The sequence below is a fragment of the Brassica rapa genome, chromosome A09 (assembly GCF_000309985.2).
Source record: "Brassica rapa cultivar Chiifu-401-42 chromosome A09, CAAS_Brap_v3.01, whole genome shotgun sequence".
In the NCBI taxonomy this organism is placed as follows: domain Eukaryota; kingdom Viridiplantae; phylum Streptophyta; class Magnoliopsida; order Brassicales; family Brassicaceae; genus Brassica; species Brassica rapa.
The window spans coordinates 36582292-36600217 of record NC_024803.2 but is presented as its reverse complement, the minus strand read 5'-3'; the positions used below and the strand labels follow the sequence as shown (position 1 = coordinate 36600217).

The 17926-nt window shown below is 34.2% G+C and overlaps 5 protein-coding genes across 8 annotated transcripts; 4 read left to right on the top strand and 1 right to left on the bottom strand.

The window, feature by feature from the left end:
* The first annotated feature begins 596 nt into the window (after positions 1-596).
* LOC103841719 (MATH domain and coiled-coil domain-containing protein At3g58410) lies at positions 597-5549 on the top strand. Of its 2 annotated transcripts, XM_018655016.2 has the most exons (4): positions 597-1289; positions 1390-1574; positions 1797-2083; positions 2174-5549. In XM_018655016.2, the coding sequence occupies exons 1-4, from the start codon at positions 1186-1188 to the stop codon at positions 2576-2578; spliced, it is 981 nt and encodes a 326-aa protein (XP_018510532.1). In that variant the 5' UTR covers positions 597-1185; the 3' UTR covers positions 2579-5549. The 2 variants fall into 2 exon arrangements, with proteins under 2 accessions (XP_018510532.1, XP_033136010.1); XM_033280119.1 differs by having other exon boundaries at positions 1390-1547; positions 1797-5549.
* A 272-nt stretch (positions 5550-5821) lies between these two features.
* Positions 5822-7496, top strand: LOC103842331 (MATH domain and coiled-coil domain-containing protein At3g58410-like). Its single transcript, XM_009118944.3, has 4 exons — positions 5822-5839; positions 6141-6214; positions 6688-6961; positions 7113-7496. Exons 1-4 carry the CDS (start codon positions 5822-5824, stop codon positions 7494-7496), a joined length of 750 nt encoding a protein of 249 aa, XP_009117192.2.
* Positions 7012-15281, top strand: LOC103841721 (MATH domain and coiled-coil domain-containing protein At3g58340). 2 transcript variants are annotated; one of them, XR_004451444.1, is made up of 9 exons: positions 7012-8025; positions 8214-8282; positions 8365-8464; positions 8536-8621; positions 8708-9518; positions 9616-9776; positions 9927-10150; positions 10240-10559; positions 15259-15281. XR_004451444.1 is itself a non-coding variant. In XM_033280149.1 (8 exons), exons 5-8 carry the CDS (start codon positions 9412-9414, stop codon positions 10486-10488), a joined length of 741 nt encoding a protein of 246 aa, XP_033136040.1. In that variant the 5' UTR covers positions 7015-8025; positions 8214-8282; positions 8365-8464; positions 8536-8621; positions 8708-9411; the 3' UTR covers positions 10489-10757. The 2 variants fall into 2 exon arrangements, 1 of the variants encoding a protein (XP_033136040.1); XM_033280149.1 differs by lacking the exon at positions 15259-15281 and having other exon boundaries at positions 7015-8025; positions 10240-10757.
* Positions 7342-17777, bottom strand: LOC103841717 (MATH domain and coiled-coil domain-containing protein At3g58370). 2 transcript variants are annotated; one of them, XR_004451442.1, is made up of 5 exons: positions 17299-17777; positions 17042-17199; positions 16569-16831; positions 16039-16475; positions 7342-7352 (listed from the first exon to the last, which is right to left on the bottom strand). XR_004451442.1 is itself a non-coding variant. In XM_009118268.3 (4 exons), the coding sequence occupies exons 1-4, from the start codon at positions 17406-17408 to the stop codon at positions 16092-16094; spliced, it is 915 nt and encodes a 304-aa protein (XP_009116516.1). In that variant the 5' UTR covers positions 17409-17777; the 3' UTR covers positions 15784-16091. The 2 variants fall into 2 exon arrangements, 1 of the variants encoding a protein (XP_009116516.1); XM_009118268.3 differs by lacking the exon at positions 7342-7352 and having other exon boundaries at positions 15784-16475.
* LOC103842330 (MATH domain and coiled-coil domain-containing protein At3g58370) lies at positions 11742-14912 on the top strand. The gene is made up of 2 exons (XM_033280151.1): positions 11742-13780; positions 13888-14912. The coding sequence occupies exons 1-2, from the start codon at positions 13472-13474 to the stop codon at positions 14290-14292; spliced, it is 714 nt and encodes a 237-aa protein (XP_033136042.1). The 5' UTR covers positions 11742-13471; the 3' UTR covers positions 14293-14912.
* Positions 17778-17926: the final 149 nt, after the last annotated feature.

Sequence of the window (17926 nt, the reverse complement as noted above, 5' to 3'; positions counted from 1 at the left end):
CATTGATGATGAGGTTACTTGTATAATTGTAGGTGAATCTTCGTATTTTGCAGTCTGAAAGAAATTTTTGAAGGTTCATTATCGTCCATACTTTTTTCTTGGATGGAAAGTAACTATTCTAAAACATTTGAAAACTAATAGTTACTCTTTTGTCGTTTTAGGTTGAGATCTTCTATAGAGCACCGAGTAGCTTCTTTCAGTGTGGCATTCGAAAAGACGCTCTCAAGGGTAATTAGTCTAAATCACATCAACTAGTTTTGGTTCTCTGGCATAATGAAATCTTCATTAAAATCTAAAAATCACAAATATAAAACAAAAAAGGAAAAACCTAACTTTTTTTGTTAGTATATAACTTCTTAATTGGAAATTTAGAATATAAAACATAATCTAAAAACATAATTAAAAATTAAAAAAAGAAGTAAAAGTTATTTATTGGTTCAACCAATGATTCAACCGGTATCGGATTCCGAGTTTTACAGGGTTTTTGTGGGTTTTTGCGGGTTTCTAAATATTGGGTTTTTCACAAAACCTAAACCGAATTTTTTCTGGGTTGCCGGGTTTACCGGTTCAACCGCGGGTCTGGGTCGGGTTTCAAAACATTGGTAATTACCAAGGGTCATCAGTCTTACTAGTGATTAATTCGTAATTATGGCAAGAGTATCAAGTCACGAGGGATTTGGACTGTTTGCATTCGCTCCCATTACTCGAGATTCATTTATTCATTCATTCATTTATTTATTTATTCATTCATTCATTCATTCTCTTCGTGTATATATATATACGTTGCAGGTCCATATTCCTCTGAAAAGCATAACACTGTAAGGTAAGCCTTTCTTTGGTTATTGTCTCCTTTCCTCTTCTGCAACACTGAACATTTGTCTTATTTCTACAATATGATTATACTATATCAACGTTCAGGAAACCACATAGTATTTATGTTCTTCTTGAGTCTGTTTAGAGTATTGCTGTATTTTCGGAGTACAGTGTCTCTCTTGTTCTGCTCATCTCTGAAGAGTAATCCCTAAAATGTTCTTCCTAAACTCCTTGATCTTGTAGACACTGTTAAGAATGTGGTTTGAATTTAGTAAGGCTTTGAGTCCATAGTAGAATCTTTTTCTTTTTTTGTTACTCCAAATGAGCTTTTCTTTTCTTGAAGTTTGACAGTGATGAATCTTTATTACAGAAATGGCCAATCAAGTTAGTAAGAAGTTCACTTGGGTGATAGATGACTTCTCTATGCAATCTGAGATGTATTCATCTGTTCCAGTCCTGATTGGTGACTGCGAATGGTAAAAACTAAATAGAGAAGAATCTAATTATCTTGTCCTATCTAGATATAGGTTCGTTCATCCATGGTTTTGGTGACTCGTATCTTCTTACTTTCTTCAGGTATATTTTTATTGATCCCAAGGAAGAAAACGTTAATTCTTTGTATATGGGTCTTGAAGTTGCTGATCCTGAATCATTGCCTTCTGGATGGAGAAGATACGTAAAGCTTCGGCTATCTGTAGGAAACCAATATTTGGGAGAACTTGCATTACTGAATGGTGATTCTTTCAACGTCCCTTGTGTCGGTAATATATATATAGAGTAAACGTGTTAGATAAATATATCAATTGATGCATCTTCTTGTTAAATCTTCTGACAGAGGTCTTGTTATGCTGTTATGAACAACGTTTTTTTAATAGAGTTCTATGTTGCTCTAGGGTATTTTTAGCTATGCTAGTAACATGGTCTATAATGATACTTTGCTTGATCTTGGTTAACTATTCGGAATTAATTTCTAATGCGTACAGAAAATCATCTCTGGTTTGATCAGAAGAAATTGGGCTACGGATTTTCAACTAATGTTCCTCTTACCAAACTCCTTGACGAAAGCAAAGGGTTTCTAGAAAACGGAGAACTCAAGATTGTTGCTGAGGTAGAAGTTGCTGAAGTTGTTGGCACATATGGTTGCTCAGAAGAATATGAATGTGCATACCAATCTCCATGCGAGATGATGCCAGATGATGGTCCGAAGCCTTTACGCAACAAGACTCAAGAGAGCGTCGATGTCAATGGGTTTCATGTTCTTCCATCACAGGTAGAAAAAAACTTATGTAGTAGTTCAAACTTTTTCCTTGTCTTCACCTTTTTCCAGATTTCCAAAGAATGCTCTCTCATATGCTTGCAGGTTAAATTTGTGAGATGTATTTTTGAAAGACACCCAGGCATTGCAGTAGGGTTCCGTTCAAAGAACCAACTTCTGAGGAAAACATCTATGAATTTCCTGCTCAACTTAATCGAAACGCTATGCCAATCTCTTCAGGACCTTTCTAATGAAGATCTTGAGGATGCAGACATTTCTCTGACATACTTGAAAGATGTTGGCTTTGAAGTGGAGTGGTTGGGGTGTATACTAGACGACGTAAAAGAAAAGAAGGAGAAAGAACAGTCTAGTTTGGTTAGGCTACGAGAAATGGATGATAGCTCACTTAAACTGAAGCAAAAATGTTCAGACCTTGATGCTCTAGTGAAGGAGGAGGAGGCAGAGTTGTCGGCCACCAGAACCCCTCTCTCGTTCTATGAAGTTGTTTGATCTCTTGAGTTCTTACCCATTTGTTTGTGTCCTCTTCTTTTGTTTTCTTTTTTTGTTTCAAAATAAGACAATTTTATCTAGGGCTTATTGGCGTAATAGCCATATTTGAGAAAGAAATCAAGAGAATAGACATGATTTTGACAGAATGTAGTGACTGTCTTTTTACCATCATTCTAGTCGGTTATACCCTTCTTAGTAACAGGTACCCGGTTCCTTCACATAAAGAAAACGACGTGGTGATTTTGTGACCCATAATAACAATGAGAGAATTTTGGAAGCACGTGAAATGAAACGACGAAATAGAAGATAATGAAACGTATATTCTATACCGATTGCAAGCGTTCCATACTAATTTGGGTAGAATAGCATCATTGTAAACCAATTCCAATTGAAAGAGCAGCAACACTGAAAATTTAGAAATAAACTAATGAACTAAATCACTAAACCCAACATAAAAATAGAAACCATTGACACAATCAATGTTTAAGTTAAAGAAAGTGATAGTAGACCGTCTTATGTTTCTAAGGACTACAAAGAAGGTTAATTTCCATTTAACAACTACTAATAAAAAATCGAAGTATACTATTTTATTTAGCGGCGAACTATTCCATATGCTAAAGTATAAATGAGTAAGTTAATAATTATAAATATGTTTTATAGGGTTACGTACACAGTCGCACAATCTATTACGACTTCTATTCTATCAAACCCGTACTATTTAAAATGGTACTATATACACAGTCGATCCATGTTTGATCAACATGAAATACACAGCTAATGGGATGGTAATAGAATACTTGACAGTAAACACTAAACCCAAGTTAGGGAAATATAAACCCCAATCCACTTTCCATAATACTGGAGACATGTATTTATAGTCCTCGTGAACAACATGAAATACAAAATTAATGGGAGCAATAAACACTAAACCCAAGCTAATGTATATTATATACCGATTGCAAGCATTTCATACTAGTTTGAGTAGAATAGTATCACTGTAAATCTAATTTCATATGCTAAAGTATATATGTGTAAGTTAATAATTATAAATGTGTCTTATAGGATTCCGTACACAGTCGCACAATCCATTACGAGAAGACTTATATTCTATCTGACCCGTACTATTTAAAATGGTACTGTGTACACAGTCGATCCAGGCTTGACCAACAGGAAATACAAAGCTAATGGGATGATAATAGAATACTTGACAGTAAACACTAAACCCAAGTTAGGGAAATATAAACCCCAATCCACCTTCCATATACACTATGTACTATCCATCGCTGATACAAAATCCCAATTCATGCATAAGAAAGAAGAAGAGCATCAGAGGGAAACACAACCGACTTTAAATTGTAGAAGCCAATTTACCTACCAGATCTGACATTCACCATAGAGAAGATTGTATATTTATCAGTGACAGAGACAAATAAGTGTAATGCTAAAAAAACAATGATATTCTGTGTAATTCAAAAGGCTGACAGACTAAACAAAACAAGCAAACACACAAAGCATAAATCAAAATGACAATACAATAAATACGTTACAAACAAGGAAATATTAAACAAGAAAAGCAGAATAGCAAGTGATACTATCTTAGGTGAAATAGTTCAATTCGATACGAATACTATTTCATTTCAAATGGACTCGAGTTTATAAATATCATACTATGTCTACTTAGTGAGCATTTGTAAGTTGGGATATTCTACACATCTTCCCCTAAATTACTACACTACTTATTTTGCAGCACTGACACAAAGATAATTCAAATTAAAGGAACCCTCACACAACCCGGAAAAACCCAAACCCTCAATCAAATTGGAAAAGCCCGATGAGAGGGATTAATTCTGTAAACGGTACCGATGGTATGCAACAGGAACGATGATACTATTCTAAATGGAATATATGAATTAGATAAGTATACTATTACATCCCAAATAGAATGGAGGTTTTAAATTAGATAAGTATACTATGAGACGAGCCCAAATAAAAGAAAATAAACACAGAAGAAGCAAAGACGAAGAGAATCGACGGAAACGAGGGAGAATTTACAAAAATTTCAGAGATCTGAGAAGAATCGAGTTTGTGAAGTTGGATAGGAAGGGTGTGTTACTAACTGCCGCTGAAACTCTAACGCAGAACCCTAACGCCAAACCAAACGCCGAACACGATTGAAAGGAAGCACGAAGAAGATGGAAAAGCTGTCGATTGAAGGTGGAGGGAGGATTTGGAGCAAATCGGTGCCGTAAAGCGCTCAGACCTCGAAAAAATTATCAACAAAAGTGAAAAGGGAATTGTGAATAGAGGTAAGACACGAGATATCTTTTATGCGGTTAATAATTTATTTTTTAATTAATTTTTGGTAGCAGGTTGGCCGGTTGAGTTTAAAGGGTATTACAGTATTAATATGTATATATAACTCCGTGTATAGAAACGTTAGGGAAAATAGCTATTGTGTGTATTATGGTTTTTTTCATGTCTATAGGCCCCAATTCCCCTTTTATCTATGTTTGTGGAAAGTCTTGGGCTATGCGCATGAAAAGTAACATGGTTATAAATCTTGATTTTTAAGTAATTATCTCTTGCGTATGAAAACATAGTGACACTTGAGTAGCATAGTCAAGCCAGTTGGCCCTAGCTAGATATGTTTAATAAGGTTTCCCGCTACCATCCGCAAATGCAGTTTTTGCGTTTAGTAGCGGTTATTGACGTTTTCAACAGTCACTCAAACCGTTGTAAACCACTTTCAACTATTATATCGTCTCTTAAATTCAAAAACTGGTTACAACTAGCGTTTGCAGTTGTGGGCGGTTGCGAAAAGATAAAAAAATTTCTTCTTTTTCAAAAACAATATAATACAATAATAAAAATAAAAATATGAAATTTGAAATAATAGAAATGCTAAAATATATCTATTATATTTAAATGTATATTATAAATTTTTTAAAATAAAATATTTTCTATAATTTTTTAAAATTTAAAATATATTTTTTATATTTATTATAATATTATGATGTTTAATATTTTTATAATCATATAAAATATAAATATTATTAATTTATTATTTAACTGCTGTTATATTTGGTGGTTAACCAGTCATAAGTATTCCACAAACGCACTAATTTCTAACCGCAGTACCAGTCGTACAAATTTCTTAAAACCGCTTAAAATTGCAATCATCCCGCATCCGCAAACTCTCGCAATAGCTGCGGTTACATTCAGGCCTTTAGTTAATAGTAATACATGGTTAATCGTGTCATGGTATAAGAAACTTTGGTACTATTAATTTAACTAGCATGCACCAATAGTTACTCTTGGTCAGTTCATGTTCCCTAAGCAAAACAACTAGTCCCAACGTAACAAAAACGTTTTGCATTCTTGTTTTCTCTTCAAAATTGAAAATAAGAACTTCAGTATTTTCTTAACTGCATTGTATGCGCTCTACTGCTCTCCTCATACGTGATTCTGAAGGGTAACCTCTTCAACCAAGTGTGTTGTACATAGTTAAAATGATAATTTAGTTTAACTAGATATAAGATTTTGTTTGATTGGCTGTATGCAGTTCCATCTAGGGTCTTATTCTCGTCATGCTCATGTTTATCGAGAGGAGTTTCCTCAGATCAATGAAGAAGATAGGTGAGAACAAGTTTACATGGGTGATAAAGAACTTCTCCTCGTTGCAGCATGAAACTTTTCATGATTATGCATTTGAGATTGATACTGATGTGTGCAGCTGGTAAACGCGACACTCTTTCCTTTTTGTTTACATTGTCTTTATTCGTTTATATTGCGGTGATTAATTTCTTTTATGTTTATCGTCAGCCGCCTTTCAATCACTCCCCATGGAAAGAAACCTCATCAATTCTAGGGTTGGCGTATGTTGATTGCTTACAATCCATCATTGCTTCCTGGACGTACAAGACATTTTAGTTATCGCCTAACTGTAGTGAATCAACTTTCGGAAAACCTATCGCTTATTCAAGGTGATTCTTACCAACATTCGCTCATTAATGGGTTCATTTTCTTGATTGGTCTTTGTGTGTTGTGTCAGTGGTTTAGATCTGTCTTAAAATTTACATATTGAATAACCAGTGGGTGAAATGTTACAGAAGGACCGCACTGGAATGGGGTTCTGTATCCTTTCCATCACTTCGCAACAAAGATGGTGGAACCCTAGTAAATGATGAAGTCAAGATTCTTGCAGAGGTTGATGTTCTTGAATCTATTGACAAGTTATATATACCAAGGAAATTCGAGAAGACAACCATACCTCAGAGTAAGATAGATGAAAAGTATGCCGCAGTTTATAGCGTGATCCTCGAGCAACCTTCAGCAATAAGGGAAAGGATCCAAGTCAATGGATTCCAAGTTCTTCCTTCACAAGTAAGGAATATTTTAATGGTGTATGCTTCTTGTTATTCTACAAAAACACATGAGCATTTGTTTATTTTACTATAATATAATGGTGTTATTATTTTAGATAACTAAAGGAGGCTCTCCCATATGCTTTTTGTTTGGCTGTCTCCACTTGCAGGTAGAAACTGTGTGGAGTATCTTTGAGAGACATCCAGACATTGCTGTAGGGTTCCATTCAAAGAACCAACATCTGAGGAAAGCATGCATGAATTCTCTTCTATGCTTAATTGAGACTCTATGCCAATCACTTCAAGAGCTCTCCAGTGAGGATCTTGAGCTAGCAGACGTTGCACTGACATATCTGAAAGATTCAGGATTTAAGTTGGATTGGTTGGAGAAGAAGCTGGACCAAGTTAAACTGAATAAGGAGAAAGAGATGTCTTGTTTGGCCATCCTACAAGAAACAGAGGAAAGTTTACTAAACTTGAAGCAAAAGTGTTCAGAGCTGAGGGCAGAGTTGGCGGAGACCAAAACTCCTCTGTCATTCGATGATGTTGTTTGATGTCTTGATGTCCTTTAACATTTTGTGTTATGTTGTCTTAGTTCCCCACCCCCCCCCCCCCCCCTTTGTTTCCAAAACTAGAGATCATCTTGTCATTGAGCATGTCTTCCTTCTTAATAAGTGTGTATTAGTTTCTAATCATAGCTTAAACTACACTTATAAACTACTCCGTATTTAAACAGATTTTTTTTTCTAAAAAAAGATAAATTTCCAAAAGATTTGAATTTTTTTAAAAACATGTAAATACTCCAATACAAAAACTGAACCAACCAAACCGGCGGAACCGAAAAATATATGAAATAGTTTTATTTATTAAAAAGTGTAAAAGTTCTCAAATTAAAAAATAATGTATTTACCAAAACTGAGTCAAACTTAAATAGAAATTTGTACAAATGATATAATTGGAAAACCAACGGAGAAGTAAATAAAACCCCAAAACTAAGTTTCTCCCATTTCTTCTTTTAGTTCCTCAGTCTGCGCTCTCGACCTAGTTTCCAAGCAAGAGCTGCTTCGATTCGCATCCGTAAAGGTTTGTCTCCACTATCGAATTACGTTGCCTTCTTAGCATCATTAAACTGATTGACAAACTCTCTCTCTCTCTCGCTCTCTGTGGAATCTTATAAACCCTAGTCTGTTACTTTAGATTATTAGGAATAAAGTTTTGATTTTTTTGATACACGAAATGTGATTGTCGAGAGTGGGTTTCTTGATCCGCAGGTTACTATGTCCCGGGAACACAAAAGGATCATGCTTCTTCTTCAGAGAGCAGAAGACAAGCTAAACCGGGTATTAACGGTTCTCTGTTTTTTTTCTTTCTTTTTGACAATTTCAAAGCTTTTAACTCTTATTTACCTTCACATCATCTCAGGCGGTTCACAACATTGCAAAGTCTGAGAAATATTTCCTGGACAGTGCTGCTGAATACGGTAACAGGGCAAGCAACCTTGAGTTGTGTCTAGATGAATCAGGTGTGTACGAGGGGGAAGTAACTTGTTTGATTTTTTTTTAACTCTTTATAAACTTACTTCCATGTATGTAGGTGTTTCTTGTTATTTGCAAATGAAGGAGGAGTGCCAAGAAGCTGCTAAAAAGTATGCAGCTATGCGTCATTTTGCTCTTCAACAGGTTGTGGTTTTTCCTTTTTTTTCACTTATTCTTGATTTTTTTGAAAAGTCTCTTACTGAACTTTTTGATTTTCATCACTGGAGCAGTTGGCTAAGATCGATGATCTCAGAACGATAGCGTGGGAAGCATATGAGGAAAAAGCCTTCACCACCTCGCAAACCTTTATGTTGTTTCTTTTAGGACTAACTTGCATCTTCTCTGTCTTAGCTTTCTTTCTCCAAAAACTGAGATAAACTATGTGTTGATGAAGTTTTCTAGAAGTTATGCCTCAAGGCAGAGTTGTTAGCTGAGACCAAAACTCCTCTGTCATTCGATCATGTTGTTTGTTGTCTGTCGCCAGGTTCTTAGACATTTTGTGTTCTGTTTGTTGTCTTAGTTTCCTCCCTAGGTTTCATAACTATTATTGTACGTTACTGGTAATGTATGCATCTTTTTAATACGTATTTGTCTTTTAAGTACACTTTTCCTTCTCCTCTCAATAAAAGACTAAACTGAAGCGTGGGGTACAAGTCAAATATCAAAGTTACAATGATCTTGTTTTCCTATAGAAAAGTGGAATTGAGTGGTTTCTTTGAAGAAAAGAATCAGGGCTAGAAGAAACTAAGCTTGATGATTAAGTATTCTCTTTAATATCTATTACAAGAACAAACTCAAAGAATTAAAAGACAAGACTCTCTCGCTGAACCTGTAAGATAAGCATATTCTCTCTTTTTTCAAAGTATTTATACTCATGGTTTCTCTTCTTCTTCATGTACCATCAGAGAGCAATTCAACTTATCACATCACATAAATGGTGAATCCTAACAAGAAAAGTTTTGCTTGGTTGATAGAGAACTTCTCCTCTTTGCAATCTGACAAGCTTTATTCTGCACCAGTCCTGATCAGTGGATTCTATTGGTAAAGACTACAAGTCTTTGTTTGATTCAGATTAACTTGAAGTCAGTCATCTATACTTCATTTTGTATGATTATTGTCTTTGGTTTTCTTCTGGCAGGGATCTTTTCACCTATCCCAAGGGATACAAAGGTGGTGATTCGTTGGTTGTGTCTCTCGCTGTTACTGATGGTCAATCATTGCCTTCTGAATGGGCAAGATACGTCAAGTTTCGCTTAACTATAGTCAATCATCTTTCTCATGAACTCTCCATACATAGAGGTGATTCTTTACTAGCATCTGCTCACTAGTTGATTCATGTTGGTCAAAAGAGTCCTTGTTAGTGTCAGTGTCAGTATGTCACAGGACTGCATAGTTCGTGCAATTTTATAATTGTTGTTGGTTTTACTAACGGAGTGAAACATTGTACAGAGACAAATATTTGGTTTGATCAGAAAGCTCCAGGATGGGGTTTATCAGGAATGCTCCCGTTTGCCAAACTCCATGACAAAGATGGTGGCTTCCTAGTTAACGACGAACTAAAGATTGTTGCTGAAATAGAGGCTCTTGAAGTGATTGGCACGTTAGATGAGTCTAAAGATTTGCTTGACAAGACTTGCATAGATGTCAATGGGTTTCAAGTTCTTCCTTCACAAGTAAGAAACTAAAGAATTGTGGAAACTTCTTATTTATCTCCAAAGAGTGCTCTCTCAAACGCTTTGTGACTTCTTTCTTTTACTGTCAGGTGGAAGCTGTGAGAGGGATGTTTGAAAGACATCCAGACATTGCAGTGGAGTTTCGTGCAAAGAACCAACATCTGAGGACAGCATGCATGAATTTCTTGCTCAGTCTTAGCGAGATGCTAATCAAATCACTTGAGGAGTTCTCTAATGAAGATCTGATGGAAGCAGACATTGCGTTGACATATTTGAAAGATGTGGGGTTTAAGGTGGATTGGCTTGAGAAGAGGCTGGACCAAGTCAAAAGAACATAAGAAGAAGGGGGTTCTCAGTACAAGAATCTCCTCCATAAATTGTATTTGTAATATGAAAGCTGAGTGACAAGATAAACACAAGTATCTGTATCCAAATAAATGAAAAAAAATTGGTTATTCCTGCATATGTAAGATTTTAACTACACGCTATTTGTATAGGTATAGCTACTAGACGGATTACATAACTAGTTGTTTCGTCTGCACATACCAGTTTAACTATTTTATGAATATTTATTGATATATAAATTATAAATTTAATGATCACTATATTAATTATTTTTTTTATTTTTAGTTATATTTTTTTCTTTTCATCTTCTTTTAAAACTCCACTAAGATCGATAAAATTATGAGAAAAACTACATTTCAAACATGCAAGAAAGTAAATTAAAAAGTAACTTTCATTTTTTTTTAACTTTTATTACCTTTGTAAATTATCCCTTTAAACCAACAATATACATGAAACTACCAAAAAACTGCGAAAACACAAAATTAAAATACAAAAAGAAAAAGAGAAAAAAGTTTATTAAAATTTTGAGAAAACAAAAAAAAAAGAAAGTTGAGATAATGATAAAAATTTGATTTACTCCATAGATATATATACAAAGATTTATCTTACTATTCCGTAAATGTTTTTTTTTCTATAAAAATAAATAAATAATGATTATCATCTATTCTATTAAAATAGAAGTCACAACCTCATTTCATGCGTGATTTTTAAGTTAGACCTACTTAAAAATATATTTTAATAAAACTAATAATATATAGAATCTTCGAACTACTTTAATCATAATATCTTTTGATATATTTTTATTTAAAATATAAATATATATATATATATATATATTTTTTTTTCAAAAAAATCCATTTAGTTTTTTTAACAAGATCTTAATTTCAAAAGTTATATGTAAATATTTTCACTAATTTTTTAATTAGTTTTGAAATATTATTATACATTAATATATTCATTTATTGATTATAAAATGAAAAAAAAAACCCTATCATATTTTTATCTGTTATATAATCAAAATCAAACATGTTAAAAGAAAATTATTATGTTGATCTAAATATTTTAACAATATCAATATTTTCAAAAAGTTTATGTAAATATTTTCACTAATTTCATAATTAGCAATGAACTATTATTATGCATTAATATATATATATATATATATATATACACAGTTATTTTTTATAAAATTAAAAAAATATCCTACTTTTATCTATCTTATAATCATAATCAATCATGTTAAAATAAAATTATTTATTTTAAATACGTATGATAAAATTAAATTAGATTAAATTGATAGATTTATAAATTTTATTTTGATAAATAGAAAATTTTTATGTTAAAACGGCTTAACATTAGCATACTACAATACATGTATAAAAATTAACATATCTTAAACTTTTTAGAATATACAATAATACATTATATAAAATGAATAAACTTAAAAATATTACTAAAAGAAAATACAAATACAATAAGATAATATAAAAAGAAGCAAACAAATAAATATGACAGTTTTAAACAACTGATTTTTTACAACACGTAAAATATAAATTATTATATTTAAAATAGTTATATAAACATTTAAATATATGATTAAAATTTAAAATGTATACCACTAATATCTAAAATAAATATATATGCATATAAAACTGAAAATAACATCTGCGTGGTTGTGTGGATCAAGATTTAGTTAGGTAATTAAATCATGATTTCAAACAAAATATTGAACATTATGTATTTACCTTTTTATTTTGACAATTTTTTTCTTATAACTGATTAATTTACTTTTATGGTCAATTATATAATTAGTAAATATAAAAATTCATTAAGAGTATTATTGACTTTAACAATTCATTTTTAAACGTGAGAGCTCGGATGCGATAAATCACTTTGCAAATAATATTATAGATTAAGATCTAGTTAGACCAATTTGGACCAATTTTAACTAATTTAGAATCATTTTAACCAATTTGAATTCAGTAGGATTTTAAGAAATTTGGCTATGACCGGTTTGCCATCAAGGGCACCTATTAAGGGCGCCTATGGGCAGTGAAGCCGATTTTTAGAACATTGATATACCTTTGTGAATTGTGATGTTTTGAGAAACTATTAATCATTTATACTACTAACAGTTACTCATGCGTTGTTTTAATTTGCATGCACCAATAGTTACTCTAGGTTTCAGTTCATGTTCCCAAAGCAATACTCAGACGATTCGCTTTGCTTCGCGACGTCTAAAATAGAAACGATTTGCATTCTCTTTCTATCTCCTCTCCATGTTTTAAAGTAGTGCAAGAGTTTTGTGTCTGCGCGTCTCTCGTTGAATCCTCCTCTGAAGGGTAATCTCTTCACCTTTTACCTTAGTTCTCTGGTGTATTAAAAACAAACGTTTCCATTTTGTCTTTTAAAGGTAACTAGTTTAAGCTTTTTCAAGTGTGTTGTTCGAACTTAAGCTGTTTCATGTTTTGGTAGTGTGATTGAGACATTGGAGCATGTCTTCTTTAATGGTGAATGAAGCTGATAACAAGTTCACTTGGGTGATTAAGGATTTCTCCTCTTTGCAATCTGAGGCCATCATCTCTGATAGATTTTTGATTGGTGGCTACAAATGGTACGAGAAAAACTTGTTTGTTAATGCTATTTTTTGTCCATGTATGATTTGTTTAGGTGTTATCCTCCACAGATTTGCTAATTCGTTTGTTCATTTTTGACTGTAGGCATCTTCTTGTTTATCCAAAACGAACTCACACTAATTGCTTGATTCTGGGAGTAGCAACTTTTGAATCATTGCCACTTAGAGAGCACGCAAAATTTTCAGTCAAACTAGTAAATCAAATTTCAGAAAAATCCTCTATACTGCGAGGTACGCTTTATTACTTATTAGCTCATGGTTTGAACTTTGAACAATCATATTCTTTGAGTCTATGTGTTGTGAAATGTTTTTTTATATTTTATTTTGACTAGATTAGTTCTATGTTTCTTGATTTTACAGAAGTAAAGAAGTGGCGGGTTGACCTAGAGGTTCCCTTATTTGGAGTTCTAAAATTAATTACATTTACCCAACTTCATTCCAAAGATAATGGATTTCTTGTGAATGATGAGCTCGAGATTGTTGGTGAGGTAGATATTCTTCAAGCTATCGAGGGATCTCAAGAGGCAGCACAACCAAAGAAAAGAAGAAAGATGGATGATTATGGTACGGGATCTAGTGACTTGCACAAGGAAACTCGAGTTGGAAACGAAACCGTAGACGTCAATGGGTTTCAAGTCTCTACATCACAAGTAAGCTAATTAAGACTAGTTCTCAACTATTCTCTTGCAGGACAAAACCAAGATTCATGTCTACAAAAATTTATGACATGTTTTTTAATATATATTTTCACTGGCAGGTAGCATCTGTGAGGTGTATATTTGAAAAACACCCAGACTTTGCATCAAAAGTCCGTTCTAATAATCAGCATCTGAAGTCGTCATACATTAATGTTCTCCTCGGACTAATTGAAACACTCTGCCAGTTGCCTGAGAAGCTCTCTGATGATGATTTGGATGAAGCGTCGGCTGCCGTTTCATACTTAACCCAGGTTGGCTTTAAAGTGGATTGGTTGGAGGAGAAGCTGGAGGAAGTAAGGGAAAAGAAGACGAAAGTGTACACTGGCAAGGCTCAGCTGCAACACATGGAGGAAGAGTTTAAGGTACTCAACAAGAAATGTTTGGAACTTAAAGACCTAGTGGAGAAGCAGAATGCAGATGTGACGGCCGCCAATGTTGCTCTCTCGTTCAGTGATGTTGTTTGATGTTTCAAGACTTGTCATAAACTAACTTCTAGTTTGCTTTTTCTTTACTTGGTAAGCTGGTGTTCTGGTCGTGTCTTGACTCTGAAATGATGGTCTCCTACTCTTTCTTTGAACGCCTTTAAGATAAAAGAATCTTATTACTGGAGTTTTTGTAATGGATTACACTTGTTTTTCAGTGGATAAATGGTTTAAGCTAGGTTACTTGATGATAAAGCAACTGCTCTATGTCTGAACAGAGTGAGGGTAATTTGACTAAGCCTTTTCTGATCAACTGAGACATTTGTTTGAGACACTCAGAGATTGCATCTGATTCAGTACAAATAATCCAAACCTTAGGACATGTTACATGAGTTTGCTACTTAGTCTGATTGATACTCTACTTAGTCCTTTCAACAAGTATTAATTTGTTGTTGAGAGGACTCTCTAGGTTTACTTAATTGCCATGTGTTTCTTTCTTGATGAATAAGTAAATATCATTGGGTGTCTGAACAGAGCATATAGTCATTTCCCAAACAAATAGCTTGACGTGTGAGTGACGTTTAACTCACGTTCATCTTGACATCATGACATGCATTCATCTTTCATTGTGCGCAAACTTCTTATTTATCTCCAGAGAGTTCTCTCTCAGATGCTTTGTTACTTCTGTTTTTTTTTACTACCAGGTGAAAGGCATTCAGATATTGCAGTACAGTTCCGTTTGCACCAGAATCTGAGGACAGCATGCATGAACTTCTTGCTCAGTCTTAGTAGGATGCTTCCCAAATCATTTCAGGAGCTCTCTAATGAAGATCTGGTGGACGCAGACATTGCGGTGGCATACATGAAAAATGTGGGGTTTAAGGTGGAATGGTTGGAGAAGAATCTGGACCCAGTTAAAGAACATAAGGAGAAAGAGTTGTCAGTACAAGAATCTCCTCCATAAATTGTCTTTGTAATAAGAAAACTGAGTGATAAGAAAAACACAAGTATCTGCCACTAAATAAATTGTTATACATGAAAACTCATAAGGTAATCTCATGATGTTCTAATAATTCACAACGCAGAAGTGTATGTGGTGTGAGATTAATAGGTTTGAAACCAGAAGGTAATCTTATGATTGAATGAGTATAATGTGGTGTGAGGTTAGGTTTGAAAACCAAAAAGGTAATCTCATGATCATGTTCTAGTAATTCACAGCCCATAAGTGTTGACTGAAAAGTGAAAACAATTAATCTCAAAGAAGCAACTTAACTTCCATTGACCTTATATACAGGGTGTTCCTAGAGGATATATGATTCTTCACTAAAATGTAACATATGTTAAACGGCATTGCCTAGAGGATACATGATTCCTCAATACGACACAGGACAACATTATCCAACATCAGAGCATAAGCCCAAGTTCTCTGCTTATCATTGTAATTATTCTTGTAATTAGGCAACGCCACATATTGTTTCAGACAACTTCCTCGAACTAGAATACATATTGAAGAAGATGCATGCTCTGGGTGTCTCTCAAACAAACGGCTCGCAATTCCAGTTTTCCAGAAAAGTATTTATCAAATTCACCACACCCTGTTCAGACATAGAGCAATTACTTTATCATCAAGTAACCTAGCTTAAACCATTTATCCACTGAAAAAAAAACAAGGGTACTCCATATTACAAAAACTCCGGTAATAAGATTCTTTTATCTCAAAAGCGTTCAAAGAAAGAGTAGAAGACCATCATTTCAGAGTCAAGACACACGACCAGAACACCAGCTTACCAAGTAAAAAAAAATAGCAAACTACAAGTCAGTTTATGACAAGTCTTGAAACATCAAACCACATCACTGAACGAGAGAGCAACATTCTGCTTCTTCACAAGATCTTCCAGGTCTGAGCATTTCTTAGTGAGATTCTGCAACTCTTCCTCCATGCGTTGCAGCTGAGCCTTGCCAGTGTACATCTTCTTCTTCTTTTCCTTTACCTCCTCGAGCTTCTTCTCCAACCAATCCACTTTGAATCCAACCTGCGATAAGTATAGAACTGCAGCCGACGCTTCAGACAAATCATCATCAGAGAGGTTCTCAGGTAACTGGCAGAGTGTTTCAATTAGCTCAAGGAGAACATTCATGTATGTTGACTTCAGATGCTGATTATTTGAACGGACTTTTGATGCAAAGTCTGGGTGTTTCTCAAATACACACCTCACATATGCTACCTGCCAGTGAATCAAAAATATATATATATAAAAAAACATGTCATTATAAGTTTTTGGAGAACATGAATCTTGGTTTTGTCTTAGTTAGCTTACTTGTGATGTAGAGACTTGAAAGCCATTGACGTCAACGGTTTTGTTTCCCGTACCATAACCATTCATCTTAGTTTTTTTCATAGGTTGGACTGACTCTTGAGATCCCTCTGCTTCACCGATAACTTGAAGAACATGTACCTCCGCAACAATCTTGAGCTCATTATTCACAAGAAACCCACCATCCTTGGAATGAAGTTTGGCAAGTGGAAGAAACTTGGTAAAACCAAAAGAGGGAGTCTTCTGATTATACCAATCGGTTGCTTCTGTAAAAAAAATCATGAAGGATTTTTCACCGAATTACTTTGAGTGGTAATTTTGTAATATAGAGTGTAAAACCAAAAGAGGGAGTCTTCTGATTATACCAATCGGTTGCTTCTGTAAAAAAAAAATCATGAAACATAAAACAAAGCATTTAGTAAGGATTTTTCACCGAATTACTTTGAGTGGTAATTTTGTAATATAGAGTCTTGTACCTCGTAGTATGGAGGACTTGTCTGAAAATTGATTTACTAGTTTGAGTGAAAACTTTGCGTTCCTTGTCCATCCAAGTGGCAATGATTCATGGTCGGCTACTCCAAGATACAGAGACAAGCTATCAACTTTCGATCCCTTTGGATAAGCAATAAGACACCTTACAGTAAAAAAAAAGAAAAAAGAATTAGCACCTAAACAAATCTTTAATTACATGGACAGAAAATAACACTAGAAAACAAGTTTTTTTTTCTCGTACCATTTGCATCCACCAATCAAAAATTCATCAGAGTAGATCTTCCGAGATTGCAGAGAGGAGAAATCCTTAATCACCCAAGTGAACTTGTTATCATCAGCTTCACTCACCATTGCAGCAGACAGACTCCAGAGTGAAGGAAAAGGAGAGAACTTCAAGTGAAGATAGTGAATAATATAACAGGGTTTTACATTGCTCTTGCTACTTCCTATTTATACAAGTACAACAACTGAGCTAAAACCCTTAACAGCGATACAGGTGTCGTAATCCAAAGGGTGTTGCCTGAATCAAAGGCTTCAAATCGGTTTGACAGCTTGATTCCTTTTTGCTTTCTCCGTACGAACGAGCTGAGCTTACTCTGCTTTCATTTGATGAGGGTTTTTTGTCGTCTTTTTGAAGAAGAACGTTGAAGCCAGATGGGCCTTGTTGAACATTTGGGCTTCATGTTTCTCTGGCCCATTATTGTTGCTGTGTCGTTTTGCTGAGATTACAATAATACATTACGCACCGATGATGTTGTTTGATAAGAATTTTTGTCTATAACTGGATAAGATTGGAAAAAAAAAATGGTGCAAATTAAGTATTTGCTCAAAGATGATTCACAACTATTCATGTTATTGTAAGTTTTTGG

Bases quoted from the DNA above. Each gene is read 5' to 3' on its own strand.
- LOC103841719 (XM_033280119.1), top strand. From the start codon at position 1,186: ATGGCCAATCAAGTTAGTAAGAAGTTCACTTGGGTGATAGATGACTTC. The intron at 1,290-1,389 runs GTAAAAACTAAA...TACTTTCTTCAG, and splicing joins CTGATTGGTGACTGCGAATG to GTATATTTTTATTGATCCCA. The intron at 1,548-1,796 runs GTGATTCTTTCA...TAATGCGTACAG, and splicing joins AGAACTTGCATTACTGAATG to AAAATCATCTCTGGTTTGAT.
- LOC103842331 (XM_009118944.3), top strand. The intron at 6,215-6,687 runs GTGAGAACAAGT...GAAATGTTACAG, and splicing joins CAGATCAATGAAGAAGATAG to AAGGACCGCACTGGAATGGG. The intron at 6,962-7,112 runs GTAAGGAATATT...CTCCACTTGCAG, and splicing joins TCCAAGTTCTTCCTTCACAA to GTAGAAACTGTGTGGAGTAT.
- LOC103841721 (XM_033280149.1), top strand. From the start codon at position 9,412: ATGGTGAATCCTAACAAGAAAAGTTTTGCTTGGTTGATAGAGAACTTC. The intron at 9,519-9,615 runs GTAAAGACTACA...TTCTTCTGGCAG, and splicing joins CTGATCAGTGGATTCTATTG to GGATCTTTTCACCTATCCCA. The intron at 10,151-10,239 runs GTAAGAAACTAA...TTTTACTGTCAG, and splicing joins TTCAAGTTCTTCCTTCACAA to GTGGAAGCTGTGAGAGGGAT.
- LOC103842330 (XM_033280151.1), top strand. From the start codon at position 13,472: ATGTTTCTTGATTTTACAGAAGTAAAGAAGTGGCGGGTTGACCTAGAG. The intron at 13,781-13,887 runs GTAAGCTAATTA...TTTCACTGGCAG, and splicing joins TTCAAGTCTCTACATCACAA to GTAGCATCTGTGAGGTGTAT.
- LOC103841717 (XM_009118268.3), bottom strand. From the start codon at position 17,408: ATGGTGAGTGAAGCTGATGATAACAAGTTCACTTGGGTGATTAAGGAT. The intron at 17,200-17,298 runs GTACGAGAAAAA...TTTTACTGTAAG, and splicing joins TTGATTGGTGGATGCAAATG to GTGTCTTATTGCTTATCCAA. The intron at 16,476-16,568 runs GTAAGCTAACTA...ATTCACTGGCAG, and splicing joins TTCAAGTCTCTACATCACAA to GTAGCATATGTGAGGTGTGT.